The 15,255-nt window shown below is 39.2% G+C and overlaps 1 protein-coding gene across 1 annotated transcript in view; it reads right to left on the reverse strand.

Moving 5' to 3' along the window:
* LOC101738331 (amyloid protein-binding protein 2) overlaps nt 1-12,390 on the reverse strand; it is a 63,378-nt gene extending 50,988 nt beyond the window's left edge. The window contains exon 1 of the mRNA XM_004923607.5: nt 11,853-12,390. Coding sequence (XP_004923664.1) covers nt 11,853-12,041 — 189 coding nt within the window. The 5' untranslated portion in view covers nt 12,042-12,390. The remainder of the gene's footprint in view (nt 1-11,852) is intronic.
* Between the last annotated feature and the right edge of the window lie 2,865 nt (nt 12,391-15,255).

Below are 15,255 nucleotides of genomic sequence, written 5' to 3' on the forward strand. Positions count from 1 at the left end.
TTATTCATAATGTGATGTCAAAATTGTTAAATATCACGGAAAGCAATAAAGCCGTATTATGAATTCACATTTAAAACTTGACATTACAAATTCACAAATGAATAAATAATAGTTTAAAAAAACTAACAAAATACGCTTTTATAGAAAATCTAACTAAAAACGTGTGGCACTCGGGAACTGCCACTGTAAAGCTATTGCATAGCATTTTTTATCAACTTATGCAATTATAATTAAACAATGTTAATTTAATATTAAAACACAAATAAAACAAGACCACGCTATATTAAACATTAATAAAAGCAAAACCTTAACTGTCCCCTTCATACTCATAAGCTAGACCGCGCGAGAGAGAGATGGGCAGACTTTTCATGATGCGCATGCAGTGTGACGTCACGCCACGCGCTTATTCACAAACACTACACAAGCGCAACGTGTGAATGTGTTGAACGCGAGCTACATGGTAGGCGGAGTGAGGGGTGTGAGGTTTTTTTCGTTACGGAATTTCATGATTCGGTTGCCGCGCTCAAGGCCCGCGATAAAATCTATGCAATAGCTTAAATAGAAAATAAATTTTAATAAATTTGAATTAAAAATAGTGTAACAAAAAATGATTTTATTGTTAAAAAGGTCGGTCCTTAATAAGTATACCAAATTTCGAGTTAATCCGACGTTAAGGGAGTCAAAATCGTGTTCAAAGATTCCGTTACAAACATACATACGTCTGAATCTAATGAAAGCATATTTTAAAAATGAAACGTTTTCAGAAGACTTAGGTTTTTTAGGTCATAAATGTACGAGCGGTTAATCACAATATTACAATTGTTTACCGTTACGGTGGCCTGCGGTGAAACCAGAAGTTGATCGCGAACATATTTTATGAGTCATAATGATCATCAGATCATTGAACTCTTGTCGCAATACTAAAAATGATATTTGTTTAAAACGCCGATAACTCGACATGTCATAGGTGTATAGGCATTCATCGGTGTTGTTTACATAAATACTAGTTATAGTTATAAGTTACGGTTTGACCTGAATCTCCTATTTAACGGGAATGAACTATTATAATAATGTAGACAGACAGAAAACAATAAATATTCATTTACTAAACTGAGCCCTGGCTCTGTTGTACCTAGTAGGTCGTTCATAGTACTAAATAGATATAATATCGATGCCCGATCTTGCTGACCGAATGGTAAACAGTCGATGTCGCCCTAAACGCTTCATTACGGATCCTCCCGATCCATTAACCGTGATTTTAGGCACCACAAGCACCGGTCCTCGTCCTCGCCGAACCCGTCACTTGCGACGAAGGGTTCGACGAGTGAATTAACCCATAGACACCGCCTACTGAGTTTCTTGCCGGATCTTCTCAGTGGGTCGCGTTTCCGATCCTGTGATAGATCCTACGAAGCACTGCTCTTACTAGGGTCAGTGTTAGCAACACTCCCGGTTAGAGCCCCTTGAGCTCACCTACACGTCAAGGAGAAGCTGAAATAGCCTCAAGGCTATAAACATCGGTAGAAAAAAAAAAATAGATTCCTTATAATAAACTAAAGCGAAACAGAGTTTTGATGCTTTTTATTTACTTTCAAACGGCTTATTTTTGTTTTTAGAATCCATTTACTCTTATAGGGAATCCTACCGAAATTTCTGGAACCGAAAAAGACATGTGGATGGAGTATATGAATGACGATATGAGAGAGAGAGAGAGAGGAATGAGTTTTGAGATGACGGTTGATAAAAGAGAATGGAATAGAAAAATTCGCTGTGTCGACCCCACCTGGTGGGATAAGGTGGAAAAAAGAAGAAGAAAACGTTTGTCTGTTCGCGGATATTCAATGAAGTTGAATCTTTAATTTCGATTTTGGGACCACAAGGCATATGAGTGACACAGTACCGACAGCAAAAACAAAGTAGGACTAGATTTAACTAACCCGGTACGGCGATGCGGTGTCTGGGGCCAGCAAGCACCACAACCGCAAAACGTGTGCACCACGGTGAAGGAATAGCATCGTGTAATAAAAATCAAACCCGCAAAATTATAATTTGCGTAATTACTGGTTGTAGGACCTCTTGTGAGTCCGCACGGGTAGATACCACCGCCCTGCCTATTTCTGCCGTAAAACCGTAATGCGTTTCGGTTTGAAGGGTGGGGCAGCCGTTGTAGCTATACTTGAGACCTTAGAACTTATATCTCAAGGCAGGTGGCGCATTTACGTTGTATATGACTATGGGCTCCAGTAACCACTTAACACCAGGCGGGCTGTGAGCTCGTCCACCCATCTAAACAATAAAAAAAAAACGGCCTTGCCTCCGACTTCGAAGTCTCAAATTTATCGGAACAATCCGTGCCATTTGTACTTCATCATCGTTCCCTCACTGCTGAGGATTGCGACCACATGTGACGCTCCTCCATAGTGTTCGGTCATAGTAGCCATGGACCGCTTTCTTAACCAGATCTGACCACCTATCTGGTTTGACGACGGCGCGCTTGCCTTCTATGCGATCCAAAATTATGAGCTTCTGTTATTCATGTCTGGGAGACTACATGTTGTATTCGAAGAAGCTCATAACGCGCCATTTGTGCACACGAGTATTATTACTTCGCGTATAAAAAAAACAATCCATAGAAATCCGAGTATGTTTGCGATACGACCGACCTATCATAACACACGTGCGTTTTGTTTTATTACAAGACACGTCATACCTTCATCGTTGAAGTCGATCGTGAACACATACCAGATAATAATATCTATTTTGATTAATTAAAATAAGCAATCTATAGGCGAGAATTTTTAATTTGATGTTGAATTGTTACTGATATTCTGAATTTTTTATCGCTTAAATGGGTGAACGGGCTCACAGCCCACCTGGTGTTAAGTGATTACCGGAGCCCATAGACATCTACAACGTAAATGCGCTACCCACCTTGAGTTCTCATTTTAGTTACAACGGCTTCCCCACCCTTCAAACCGAAACGCATTACCACGCATAGGTGGTACCTACCCGCGCGGACTCGCAAGAGGTCCTACCACCAGTAAATTCTAATTCTAATCCTACCTCTAATAATACATACCCGATCCTGCGAACCGAATGGTAAGCAGACGACGTCGCCCTAAGCACGTATTTCGGATTATCCGGATCCATTAACTGTGCTTTTAGGTACCACAAGCACCGGTCACCGTTTACGTCGAACCCGTCGTTTGCGACGAAGGGTTTGACGAATAAATTAACCCACAGACACAGCCCACTGAGTTTCTCGCCGGATCTTCTCAATGGGTTGCGTTTCCGATCCGGTGGTAGATTCTGCGAAGCATTGCTTTTGCTCGAGCTAGTGGTAGTATTGTCACCAGGTTATAGCCGTGACCTCACCTACTTGCTCAGTTACGTTGGCATAACCCTGTAAGGTTACTAATTTAATAGAAAAAAAAAGAAGATATTCTATCGTCTCAATGTGAGTGAGTTTTAGCAGTACACGCGAAGAGACCGGTTGCTATCGTTCCGTTGTGTGCTGAATTATACCAACGTCACGCTCATTTCTGTTATTATACAGTTCGCTTTGAAGTTCAGTGGCGTTAATCTCATAATAAAATGTAAACAAATACCAACCACTAGATATTTTAAGGTGTGCGTCCATATTTTTGTGCAATTATTTCATGAAGAAGTCGCCGGTACCTATACTGGGTGTTATCATAAGCCTGCATAATTGCGAAACCGTCGGCTGTTCTGCTTCGAAGGGTGGGACACCCGTTTAACAATACAATTCAGACTTAGACCATACGCCTCAAAGTTTTAATACTTATGGGCTCCGGTAGCCACTCAACACCAAGTAGGCAGTGAGCTAGTTCAGATTTATTCGCAATAAAAACCCAGAAATAATTTTCTGTAAGATCCCTTGCCGAATAAGAATATTCTGTAAGATCGCTTGCCCAAAGGACGTAATGATTTTATAATTACTAGAGGTCCCGCAGTAGTCGAAATTCGACTATAATTAATTGGAATTGTAAGTTTGTACACTATTATGATTCTATTGTCAGACTATTATACTTCTTTATTCACAGATTTCGCCAAGGTAACACTATAAAAAATAATAATAAAGACAAACAATATTTAATCTATTCTCAATTTGACCACAGACGTCAAGAACAAAAGTTTGAAAATAAATAAATAGTAGGTATGCATGCGTGTGTGTGTCAAATACATGGTAGTGTGTGTAATGTTTTCTTTATTGATTTAATGTATCTTTTATGCATTATTTAAAAAAAATATTAGCATTGTGCATTTCTTCTCTATATTCTCTATAAGTGTGGGAAATTTCATACTCCTCCGTCCGCGCAATTTTCGTAAAAAGGGATACAAAGTTTTTGCTTCACGTATTAATATATAGATATTTGCTATGCGAATAAAAATCTCCAATATATAAAGTTTCACCCGGGAAGCGTCTAGAGCTTACCATTCTCCGTACACAGCACTCGAAACTTACAAAACGAGAGTTAGCTGTAATTTCTGACGAGATCAAATCATGAACACTTTCTTTCGTAACAACGTGCACAGAATATTCAATCTTAATGCGAGTACTTTAAAAGCATTATTGCTTACGGTTACGTCCGGTTCACCTTCACCTAAAATGTAAATGTACATAGCGGTAGTCGAGACGCGCGCACGCCTAACCGTAAAGGACTTCGTGATGTATCGATTTTGTTCGAATGTTCCGAGAAAAACGTGAAAAAAACTATGGTTCACATGTCAAATAAATTTAACAAATTAATTTTGTAGTTTATTAAGTAACTACATTTAATTTAAATTTGTAATTTTGTAGTCGTCGTGGCCTAAAGGATAAGACGTCCGTTGTATTCGTATCTAACGACGCACCGATGTTCGAATCCCGCAGGCGGGTACCAATTTTTATAATGAAATACGTACTTAACAAATGTTCACGATTGACTTCCACGGTGAAGGAATAACACCGTGTAACAAAAATCAAACCCGCAAAATTATAATTTGCGTAGTAACTGGTGATAGGACCTCTCGTGAGTCCGCACGGGTAGGTACCACCGCCCTGCCTATTTCTGCCGTGAAGCAGTAATGCGTTTCGGTTTGAAGGGTGGGATAGCCGTTGTAACTATACTGAGACCTTAGAACTTATATCTCAAGGCGGGTGGCGGCATTTATGTTGTAGATGTCTATGGGCTGCGGTAACCATTTAACACCAGGTGGTCTGTAAGCTCGTCCATCCATTAATGCAATAAAAAATATCGTTTCTTGTATTCGGTTACATGCAATGTTATTTCACTAGGAAACCATTGACGATATAATATAGTCAAATTTGGACCATAGGTGAATTCTGTAAACACTACGGAATAGTGAGATATTAATAAAGCCTTAAAATGTACATAGAGGTTTTTAAAATAGAAGTAATGAACTGAGAAAAGCAGTTGATAAAATTGCTTACTTTTTTTTTCCATCTACCTATCCGCTGATGGCCTAAGGGGCTATTCCAGCTACGCCCAGACGAGTTGGTGAGCTCACGGGTTCAACCTGAGAGAATTTACTAACACTAGCCCTAGCAAGAATAGTCCTTCGCAGAATCTACCACCGGATCGGAATCGCGACCCACTGAAAAGATACGACGATAAGCTCAGTGCTTTGCTTAAAATACTCAAGAGTGAAGTAGAAATTTTTTGAAAAACAATTTACCGCAATGTATTTATTGCCACTGTTGTTTTTCAAGATCTTAAACGCGATATTTATGAATTATTCTAAATAAAAGGCCAATAAAACATTTCGAAATACTATGTGTACTGAAAACAATAAGCTTAAACTATATCAGACACAAAATAGTCCGTGCTATGTCCGTGATTATTTACGTACGTAAAACTCATGTGATAGCAGCACCTCGATAAGATTACGTAAGTGATGTCCGATGCGGCAAAACGTGTTGATGGCGTGGGACAGGTGCCTAATTGTGATGTATAGCCGTAAGGGCGAATGTACCACAGTCTTATGACGTCAATCACCGTCTGTCAAAAGTTCGACGAGCTAAATAAACCAAAGGGACAGCCCACTGAGTTTCTTGCCGGATCTTCTCAGTGGGTCGCGATTTCGATCCGGTGGTAGACTCTGCGAAGCAATGATCTTGCTAGGGCTAGTGTTAGCAACGTCGTTAAGTTTGAGCGCCGTGAGCTCACCTAATGATTAACGTTACGCTGAAATGGTATCTCAAGACCATCAGCTCAGGTAGGGAAAAAAATCGCACTGATCGTCCTTAGCATTGAAAATCTGTAAGTTCGATATGTCATAGTGACACTTGAATAGCTTTCTAGGGCTATTGTTAGCAACAATCACGGTTGGAGCCCGTGAGCTTCCTATCCATCCGGGCGTAGCTGAAATAGCCTTATAGGCTACCAGAGAATAGGTAGGGGGAAAAAGCTTATGACGACTAAGCCGGACTAAAGACAAACGCAACGTATTAAATTTACACAATTTTAATAAATGGGTCATTATTTTATTGTGTTATTTAGTATTCAAGCTTCCTCCTCCGACGCATATGCGCTCTGAATTAATGAAACTCGTGTTTATTAACATGCGAATGAGTTTTTTTTATGTTAATAATAAAAATGAAATAAGTAGTTTCTCTGTTTGTTTGTCTATGCGTTACTAAGCTGCTCATCTGATTGTAATGAAATTTGGTAGTTGTTGTTTGCGCTCGAAGGATGATTTACGTGACAGTTCCATCAAGGTCCTACAAGCGACTTCTTTAACAAATGGGGGTATTTCATTAATTTTGCCACAGCGGAGCGCAGTCAGGTTTCCGTAGTGTTGGTATAAATGGGTTTAATTAAGGTCACAAATGTTTCTGAGCGCGACCGATCGATATTACGTTAAAGCATCGAAAAAATTATTTCATCGTCAATGAAAAGGCGTGTCACGAATAATCTTATCACAGATAAGTTAGGGTTAAAAAAACAACAAACAAGCAAATATCTTATTCTTAAATGGCAATTTGTATTAATAGTAAATGCGTATTTGCTTGCACCATGCAATATTGGATCTGTTCTGGCATATTTAGTATAACTTAAGTGACGAATTGAATCACACCGAAACATCCAGAGCATTCCACGACGCAATTTAAGAGCACAAAAGCGACACAATCGCGCAATTGTTGGTCAATAAAGTCTTGACGACGCTAGATATTGTAATACGACATTGTAAACTTTTGAAACGATTGCAATGAGTAAACTTTATTCCGGCACCACACCGCTCATGTCACAGATCACGATTTATGCTTCGTTTATTGGTGTAGATGCGGAGTAGAATTAGTTCATTGCTCGTCTGCTGATATACGCCTGCCTTGAAATAGAGAATCTTATCAACATTTTTATTAGCTTGATATGTATGTATGTTTGTTTGTATTTAACGGAATATTTGAACATTCGCAGACTTCAGGACATCCGATTTCGCCAAGGATCGGTGTTGATAAAATAATGTCATAAGTTCGCTCTAATATTCTGAGCAGTATCAACAGGATAAAAAAAAACAGAAAAAAATTAATCGTTCTTTACTGTTAAAGTGTGTTTTTTTAGTTTTCAAACCACTTCTACTATTTTACAGATTTGTCGGATAGTTTTTCATAAAATATGGATATTCAACCAAGCCTGTTTTAGTTCTCATTCCACTAAGCTTCCTCACTTTTTCGCCATCTTGTCTGGCGACTAAGTTTTTCCCTTGCGATGCTTTTTTAATTAATCTCCCCCAAGTCCTATCCTGAGTACTGGCAGGAGGTTGTGTTAAGTCCGTATACATCGATGCCACGGTCTTAACTATACGGCAATCATACGTACCGGTTTGCAGGTTAACAAAGCCTTCATTGCAATGTTATGCTCTTAGCTCTGGCTTCAGAGTAAATCTTGACTAAAGAAAGTCATTGCTTTGCTATACCAAACAAAACCGGGCCTTTTTCTCACAATATATTAAAACCGTTGTAACTCATAACCCCATAGATACAACCCACTGAGTTTCTCGCCGGATCTTCTCAGTGACGCGATTTCAAACCGGTGCTAGATTTTGCGAGGCACTGCTCTTGCTAGGGCCAGTGTTAGCACGCTCTCTCAGCTCCATGAGCTCATCTACCAGCCAGATCGTAGATGGAATAGCCCCTATATAGGAATAGGCTACCAATGAACAGGTAGAGGGAAAAATAGATCATAATGTCGAAAGTGTGAGGCGAAACTAGAATCCACCGTCTGCATAATGGTTGCAACTTCTACGAGGAACCCCATCTTCACTTACTATAGTTGTCTGAAAATTCGACCCTTAAAATAAGTCGTAACCTTAATAATCTCTTATTTCCAATCCTAAATCGCTCACACGAGTTTCGCAGTAGTATTGGAGTTTAGAGACATCTAACACCTAAAATGCCAACTTTTTAGTTGCCAGTTATTGAACAGAAAATTTTGGCCGCCGTTGCCGAAACCGGCTTGGAACCATGATGATGATGGTGAGCCTAGGAGGCTATTCCAGCTACGCCCGGACGGGATATAGTTTTACGTCCATAAACATATAAGTGGTCAAGGGCAAAAAGTCCAACGTATTCTGCTTTGATCAATAAATCAACATATATTTTTTTAGTTCAGGAGCTATTCGCGAGTTTTAGTGTTATCAACATAAAATTTAAAAACAGTAAAATTCAATAACAAAACAAAAGAGAACATGCAATATATTACATATTTAATGTGAAGTGTCAGTGTTGAGTTTTTCGACTACTGGGCGAACACTAGATAAAAATATAACAGCGTAATGAGATGAAAACTAAGCGATTTCACGATGACGTCATTAACCGCAATGTGTACCGTATACTTTGTACGCTTTATATAGTACACTACACAAGAATAGTAAGTGGTATCCTTTGTTTGTAATCGACTATATTTCAATTGATTTATAAACGTTTTCATTATCATCGAACTTGACAATGTCTATCTGCAAACTCGTACAGGCTTATTAATGAACTAGCGGCCCGCTCCGGCTCCGCTCGGGTCTTTAAATAAAATTTCAACGATATTTGACGTAGTTTTATTTTTTTAAATTAAAAACACTTAATGCGGCATTACTATAATAGTTAGGCATATGCTGTCGCGAGACTTTTTTTCGCGAGGATCCCTAAATTTTTTTAAAAAGATTATAGCCTATGTCACTCGGGAATAGTGTAGCTTCCAAACATTGACAGAATTATTCAAATCGGTTCAGTAGTTTCGGAGCCTATTCAATACAAACAAACAAACAAATCTTTCCTCTTTATAATATTATTATAGTATAGAAATAAATGTAGACCAGGAATATATGAGTCGACTATTATCAAAGGCGGCAATCTGACTTTTGGACAATGATTGGTAAATCAGAAAAACGAATTATTGACTTTGTATTCCATTGGCAGTCACAAAACTCATCGGAACGACATCTTAGATAAATAACAGGTTAACTATTAACCTTTATTTAATGCAGTTTTTGAACCGTATTCTTTGAAGGAGACGATTATATTCAAATAAATCTGTATTGACATATCAATAATTTTTTTTTGTCCAAATGTACAGATTGCCACCTTTGATAATAGACGACTCATATACAGCATAATTATTATCTTTTCTATTGTCAGTTTCACGCTCGATAGAAAGAGATAGAACATACACAGCGTTAAACAGGCTACAATTAGTTAATACAATCGTTAAACTTTTTACACTCATTATGAATGTCTTAACGAGTACTATTGACAAAATAAATGTGCTCATTGTTTCAAATCTTTTCATTGATTCGTAACTGCTTGATCGGATGCTTTATACAATTTTGTGACTCAGAATAAGTCAGTCACCTCAGATATAGTTTCAGTTAAATATAATCCAAGTCTAAGTTACCTTTTATTCGCAACCTCATTCATATCGGTACAGACTGAAGTGGTTTATGTCGAGTAAGCTATGTGAGGGTATAGCAAGCTACTTTCATCTCATCAACAGCGCACAGACGTCCAATGCTAGGGACCGTGTAGACCAGTGTATCCCAACCTTTTTTGTGCCATGCCCCACTGTAACGTTTCTAAAATTTTTACGCTACCCATACATAGTTTTTAACATTAAAAAATTTATTTGTTCACTTAAGAAACACTAATGATAGGTTTTATGAAGAAATCGCTATGAAATTATTATCAGAATACAGTAATATTTCAAAACATACAATAAAAACCTAAAATTCAAATTCAAAATAATTTTAATAAAGTTTTCCTATATTAATTTAGTGCGATTGCCCCCCTTAATTATCAAATTGCCCCCTTGTGGGGCGCGGGCCCCACGTTGGGAAACACCTGTATATACCGTAAAAATTATATTCAGTCTTCAAACTGTGTCCTCTGTCTTGAGAACCACGTATAATATCTACGGGTCATCAGCGCGGTATCTTTGGGACATTAGTGTAGACTAACCCAGCTAATGAACTCGAAACGCTTCGAACCACCAGACCTGGACCTCGAGGGCGGACCTCGAGGGCGGTCCTCGGGGGCATGGGCGAACTAACGGGTACTTCTGCATATACATCGTCAGCGCAACCATGACCACTCTGACAAGACTGTCCGACTGAGAAGGACCCAGCTAATGAAATGAGGATGTGATACAGATCGACACTGTATTGGAAAAATCGTAGTCTTAGATAGTTTAAGCACTTTTTATAAGATACACCGAAGGTCAAAAGAACAGTTATCAATATAAGAAAACACTAAGACAGTACGTCTGGGCATCGAAGAAAAGCTATCAGAACAGAAAACAGATACCTAACTAAGGTAAAGTATAATAAAACCAGCTATTTTTAGAATTATTTCCTGTGTATCTGTTTGTTCGCAAACATCTCCGAAACCAAAGCACGCTTATAGTTTGGGTAGGTCATAGGCAGAGATTAATTTGCAGCTGAAATAAAATCGAATGTTGCCAAAAAATCGTCATTTAAAGATACATATTTAGATATTTTTCAGTTAGTTCTTTACTTAGAGGTTACATTACGAAAGTATTGTTTATAACGTTTTCCTGCCCAAATCACTGAACTAATTTTTATCAAATTCGGTGTGGAAATAGTTTGAACCTTGGGAAAGAACATAAGCTACCTTTCATCCCACTATTGAACACGGGACTTCGTCCATGCTATATAAAGTATGGACCACGTGGTCCAGCGCAGACGGAAACCTTTTTTTTTTCTAATTGGCATTTGGTAGATAATGTTTGATTTTGAAACAATATTTATATCGAAAGGAGTTCTTGTTGAATTGTGTAATAGAGTAAAAAAATTATGTAAGTTTAGAAAATATAACTCAGCCGAGACTTCGGCATATGTCTAGGTGACTGGCGGTGGACGTTGCCATGTCGGGGATCTGATAAACAATAAACAGAAGATGGGTGTGTGATGTGAACCGATGTGAGTACGTTATCAAACAGGGGTAAGGACTTTAGTAATGTTTTCTATATTACGTAAAATACGAATTTAATAGGTAATCAAAACAATAAAACCGTCCATCAAAGTAATCAGTTTGTAATATCGAATTGCCCACACGGGAACAAAGAAAATGTTTGTGTGAAGAATTACGTGCAACCAACCAGCAACAGTGAAAGTGCTATCGCACGCAAACCTACTTATTCTCGTGGTTTGACAACAGTACTAAAAAACAATACACCAGAACACATAAAACTACCAAATTATGTATCGGGAACTGTATCAAAACAAAATATATGTATATGTGCAGGTTTAACTCGATTATTACAATGTTTCGAATCCATTAGATCCAAAAACGATTAAAAAATGTACCGTAGCCCACAACTTACCTTGTAATAAACGTCCATGACCACTGTATCTGGAAGTAAACGCAAGACCTTTTTGTAACACTTTGATTTGTACCAAAAATTCACTAAATTCGTCAGGCACAGTTCGTATAAATTTTCGGGTATTTTCTTCGCAGGTAACGGCGGCGACGCGTCAGCCATCTTGGCGATGTACCACAAAACTCGCTTCATTTCGCCAACGAATATGACAACAGCTCCCGTACGATGTTCAGGTCAGTCAATAGACGGGACGTTATTGGTTGGAATCAAGCATGTTTCCAGGCTTGCTTATAAGCTGTAACACTATTGGACGATAATAACTATAAGGCGTCAATAAATGAAAATAACTGTAGAATTTGGGTGACCTTGTCTGACAATTTGCGATCTCAAATTGATAAGAAACAAAGCATTTTCGAGTGAGAGAGATGTATAGCGACGGCCATAATCGATTTTACTGAACAGCTGATCGCGTAGTGGTCATCAGCTGACTTGAAAGAACGCCTTGTAGCGACCGTACCGTCGTCGTGATCGCGGTAACTTTTGAGCAAAATGGAACATGTCGTTTGTTTTTTATATGCAGAGTGAAATAAATGATATGCTTACGCATGTCGTGTCTTGCACATATCATATTATCTATACTGATAAACGTTCACTGTGATATGAAATCCTTATTTTTACTTAATTTCATTACCTTTTACTAATGCAATATCAGAAATAGATATTTTTCATTGACGCATTTTTTAATCTCTACAGTCTCAATCGTATTATCTCTTAACTTTTTTTTTTATTACAAACGAGCATACGGCCCACCTGATGGTGAGTGGCTATCGTCGCCCATGGTGACGTCAGCAATGCCAGAACCAGAGCCAAAATGTTGCCTACCATTAAGACGTACTCTCCACAAGCCTCGTTTGAAGGACATGTCATAGCGCTCGGGAAGCACCGTGGAGAGGAGCTCATTATAAAGCCGGATGGTACGTGGTAAAAAAGATCGCTGGAAAGCACTGTGGATGAACGCAGTGGTTCCAGAAATTATGGATGAACTCTATTCCGGTGGCGGGCGGTGCGATGGTAAAAACGAGATGATGGGATCATCTCAAACAATTCCTCAGAGCACTCCCCATGGAACATACGGCACCAACCACGTATCTTAAGGACGCGCGCAGTAAGGACCGATGACTGGTGGTCCCGAGCTTGCTCGGGAGATACCGAATAATCCAAGTAGAGGTCTAATAGCTCAGCACGATCATGAGTATTTTACACATATTGCAGATACCAAGAGCTTGTGCGAATAAAAAACATTTAAACTGAGTAAAATGGGTTAGCAAAAATCGGTGTACTCGAGGTTTTAATTTTTTTACTAGCTTTTTTTTAGTACGAAACTAACAAGTATTGTACCATATTACAATCCTGATTAAATGCGCGAACTTTTAATGGCACTTGCCAAGGCACTTTAATACTTTTTTTTTTAAAGAAGGGCCTTTCGAAGTCTACAAATTTTGAACATTAGATTCATAGTTTAACAAATAGTCTTAATTCTAGAAAACTTGGGGCAGTTGTGTCATTATGTTTGACTGTGGTTCTAGAAATGTTATTTCGGGTTACGGCACCAAAGTTTAAAAAAAAAAAATTATCCACAATAACCGAAAAATGGTTACAGTTTGACCAAATTTCTAGGTTTTACTTAAATGCCCATAATTTCCAAACTACATGGGATCGATTTTTTTTCTGATTTTTCTCATGATTGTTACAATCAATCCTATCACCCCGTTTCGGCTTGACGTTGAGTTCTGGGACACCCTGTATATAGGCAAAACCAAACATTTCCTGTCACGCTATGTACGCTTTAAAAGTGGATTAATTAAAGACCTAGATAGTAATCTATGTAAATAGTACTTTATCAGCCACGATGTTGTACCAAGTTTCATTATTTGTATATCCCCAATAACATAATAGCAGCAGTAAAATGTACTAAAGATAAGATATCTACACAGTTTGGAATAAAAACGCAACCTCTTTATCGCGGCAAATAATTTTGTTGTGCTATAAATCACTTTCATGGTTACGCTATTATTATAAACATTTATATTGAAGACATTTCATGTAGGCTACCTTTAATTAGTCACGCTTATCTATATAGCATTCATATTAATGTCTTATAAATATTAAGTGTATTTACTATGTTAATGTCTTAATCGGTTTTAAAATGCCTTTGACATGTATTATTTCTTCTCTACATTTTGTCATTGTCATCTTTCATTCTTCCTTTTCTTTTTAATACGCTTTTATTAGCTTCAGACGTATATATGCTTGTAACGGAATCTTTGAACATGATTCTGACTCCCTTCAAAACATCGGATTAACGCGCTTATTAAAGGCTTCGTCAAACAGAACGTGTAATTAGCGCGCGTTAGAGCGCTAAACTAACGCCGCGCTATGACGCTGCGATGTGTTGTACTACTATGGTAACATACCGTCAAACAGAGCGCCAGCGCTATAGCGCTTATATAAAAAAACTAACAAAATACGCTTTTATACCCATTCCGACAGGAGCCCTCTTCTTCGATATAGCGAAGGCGTTCGACAAAGTCTGGCACAACGGTTTGATATACAAACTGTATAACATGGGAGTGCCAGACAGACTCGTGCTCATCATACGAGACTACTTGTCGAACCGTTCGTTCCGATATCGAGTCGAGGGAACGCGTTCCCGGCCCCGTCACGTCACAGCCGGAGTCCCGCAAGGCTCCGCCCTCTCCCCGTTACTATTCAGTTTGTATATCAACGATATACCCCGGTCTCCGGAGACCCATCTGGCGCTCTTCGCCGATGACACCGCCATCTACTACTCGTGTAGGAAGAAGGCGTTGCTTCATCGACGACTTCAGACCGCAGCTACCACCATGGGACAGTGGTTCCGGAAGTGGCGCATCGACATTAACCCCACGAAAAGCACAGCGGTGCTCTTCAAAAGGGGTCGCCCTCCGAACACCACGCTGAGCATCCCTCTCCCGACTAGGCGCGTCAACACCCCCGCCCCCGCCGTTCGCCCAATCACGATGTACGACCAGCCCATACCGTGGGCCCCGAAGGTCAAATATTTAGGCGTCACCCTCGACAGTAGGATGACATTCCGCCCCCACATCAAGACGGTACGCGATCGTGCCGCCTTCATCCTAGGACGTCTCTACCCGATGATATGTAGGCGAAGTAAAATGTCCCTTAGAAATAAGGTGACACTCTACAAAACTTGCATACGCCCCGTCATGACCTATGCAAGTGTAGTGTTCGCTCACGCGGCCCGCATACACTTAAAATCCTTTCAAATTATTCAATCCCGTTTTTGCAGGATAGCCGTCGGAGCCCCGTGGTTCGTCAGGAACGTCGACCTCCATGACGACCTGGA

Source organism: Bombyx mori, chromosome 8, assembly GCF_030269925.1.
Source record: "Bombyx mori chromosome 8, ASM3026992v2".
NCBI lineage: Eukaryota > Metazoa > Arthropoda > Insecta > Lepidoptera > Bombycidae > Bombyx > Bombyx mori.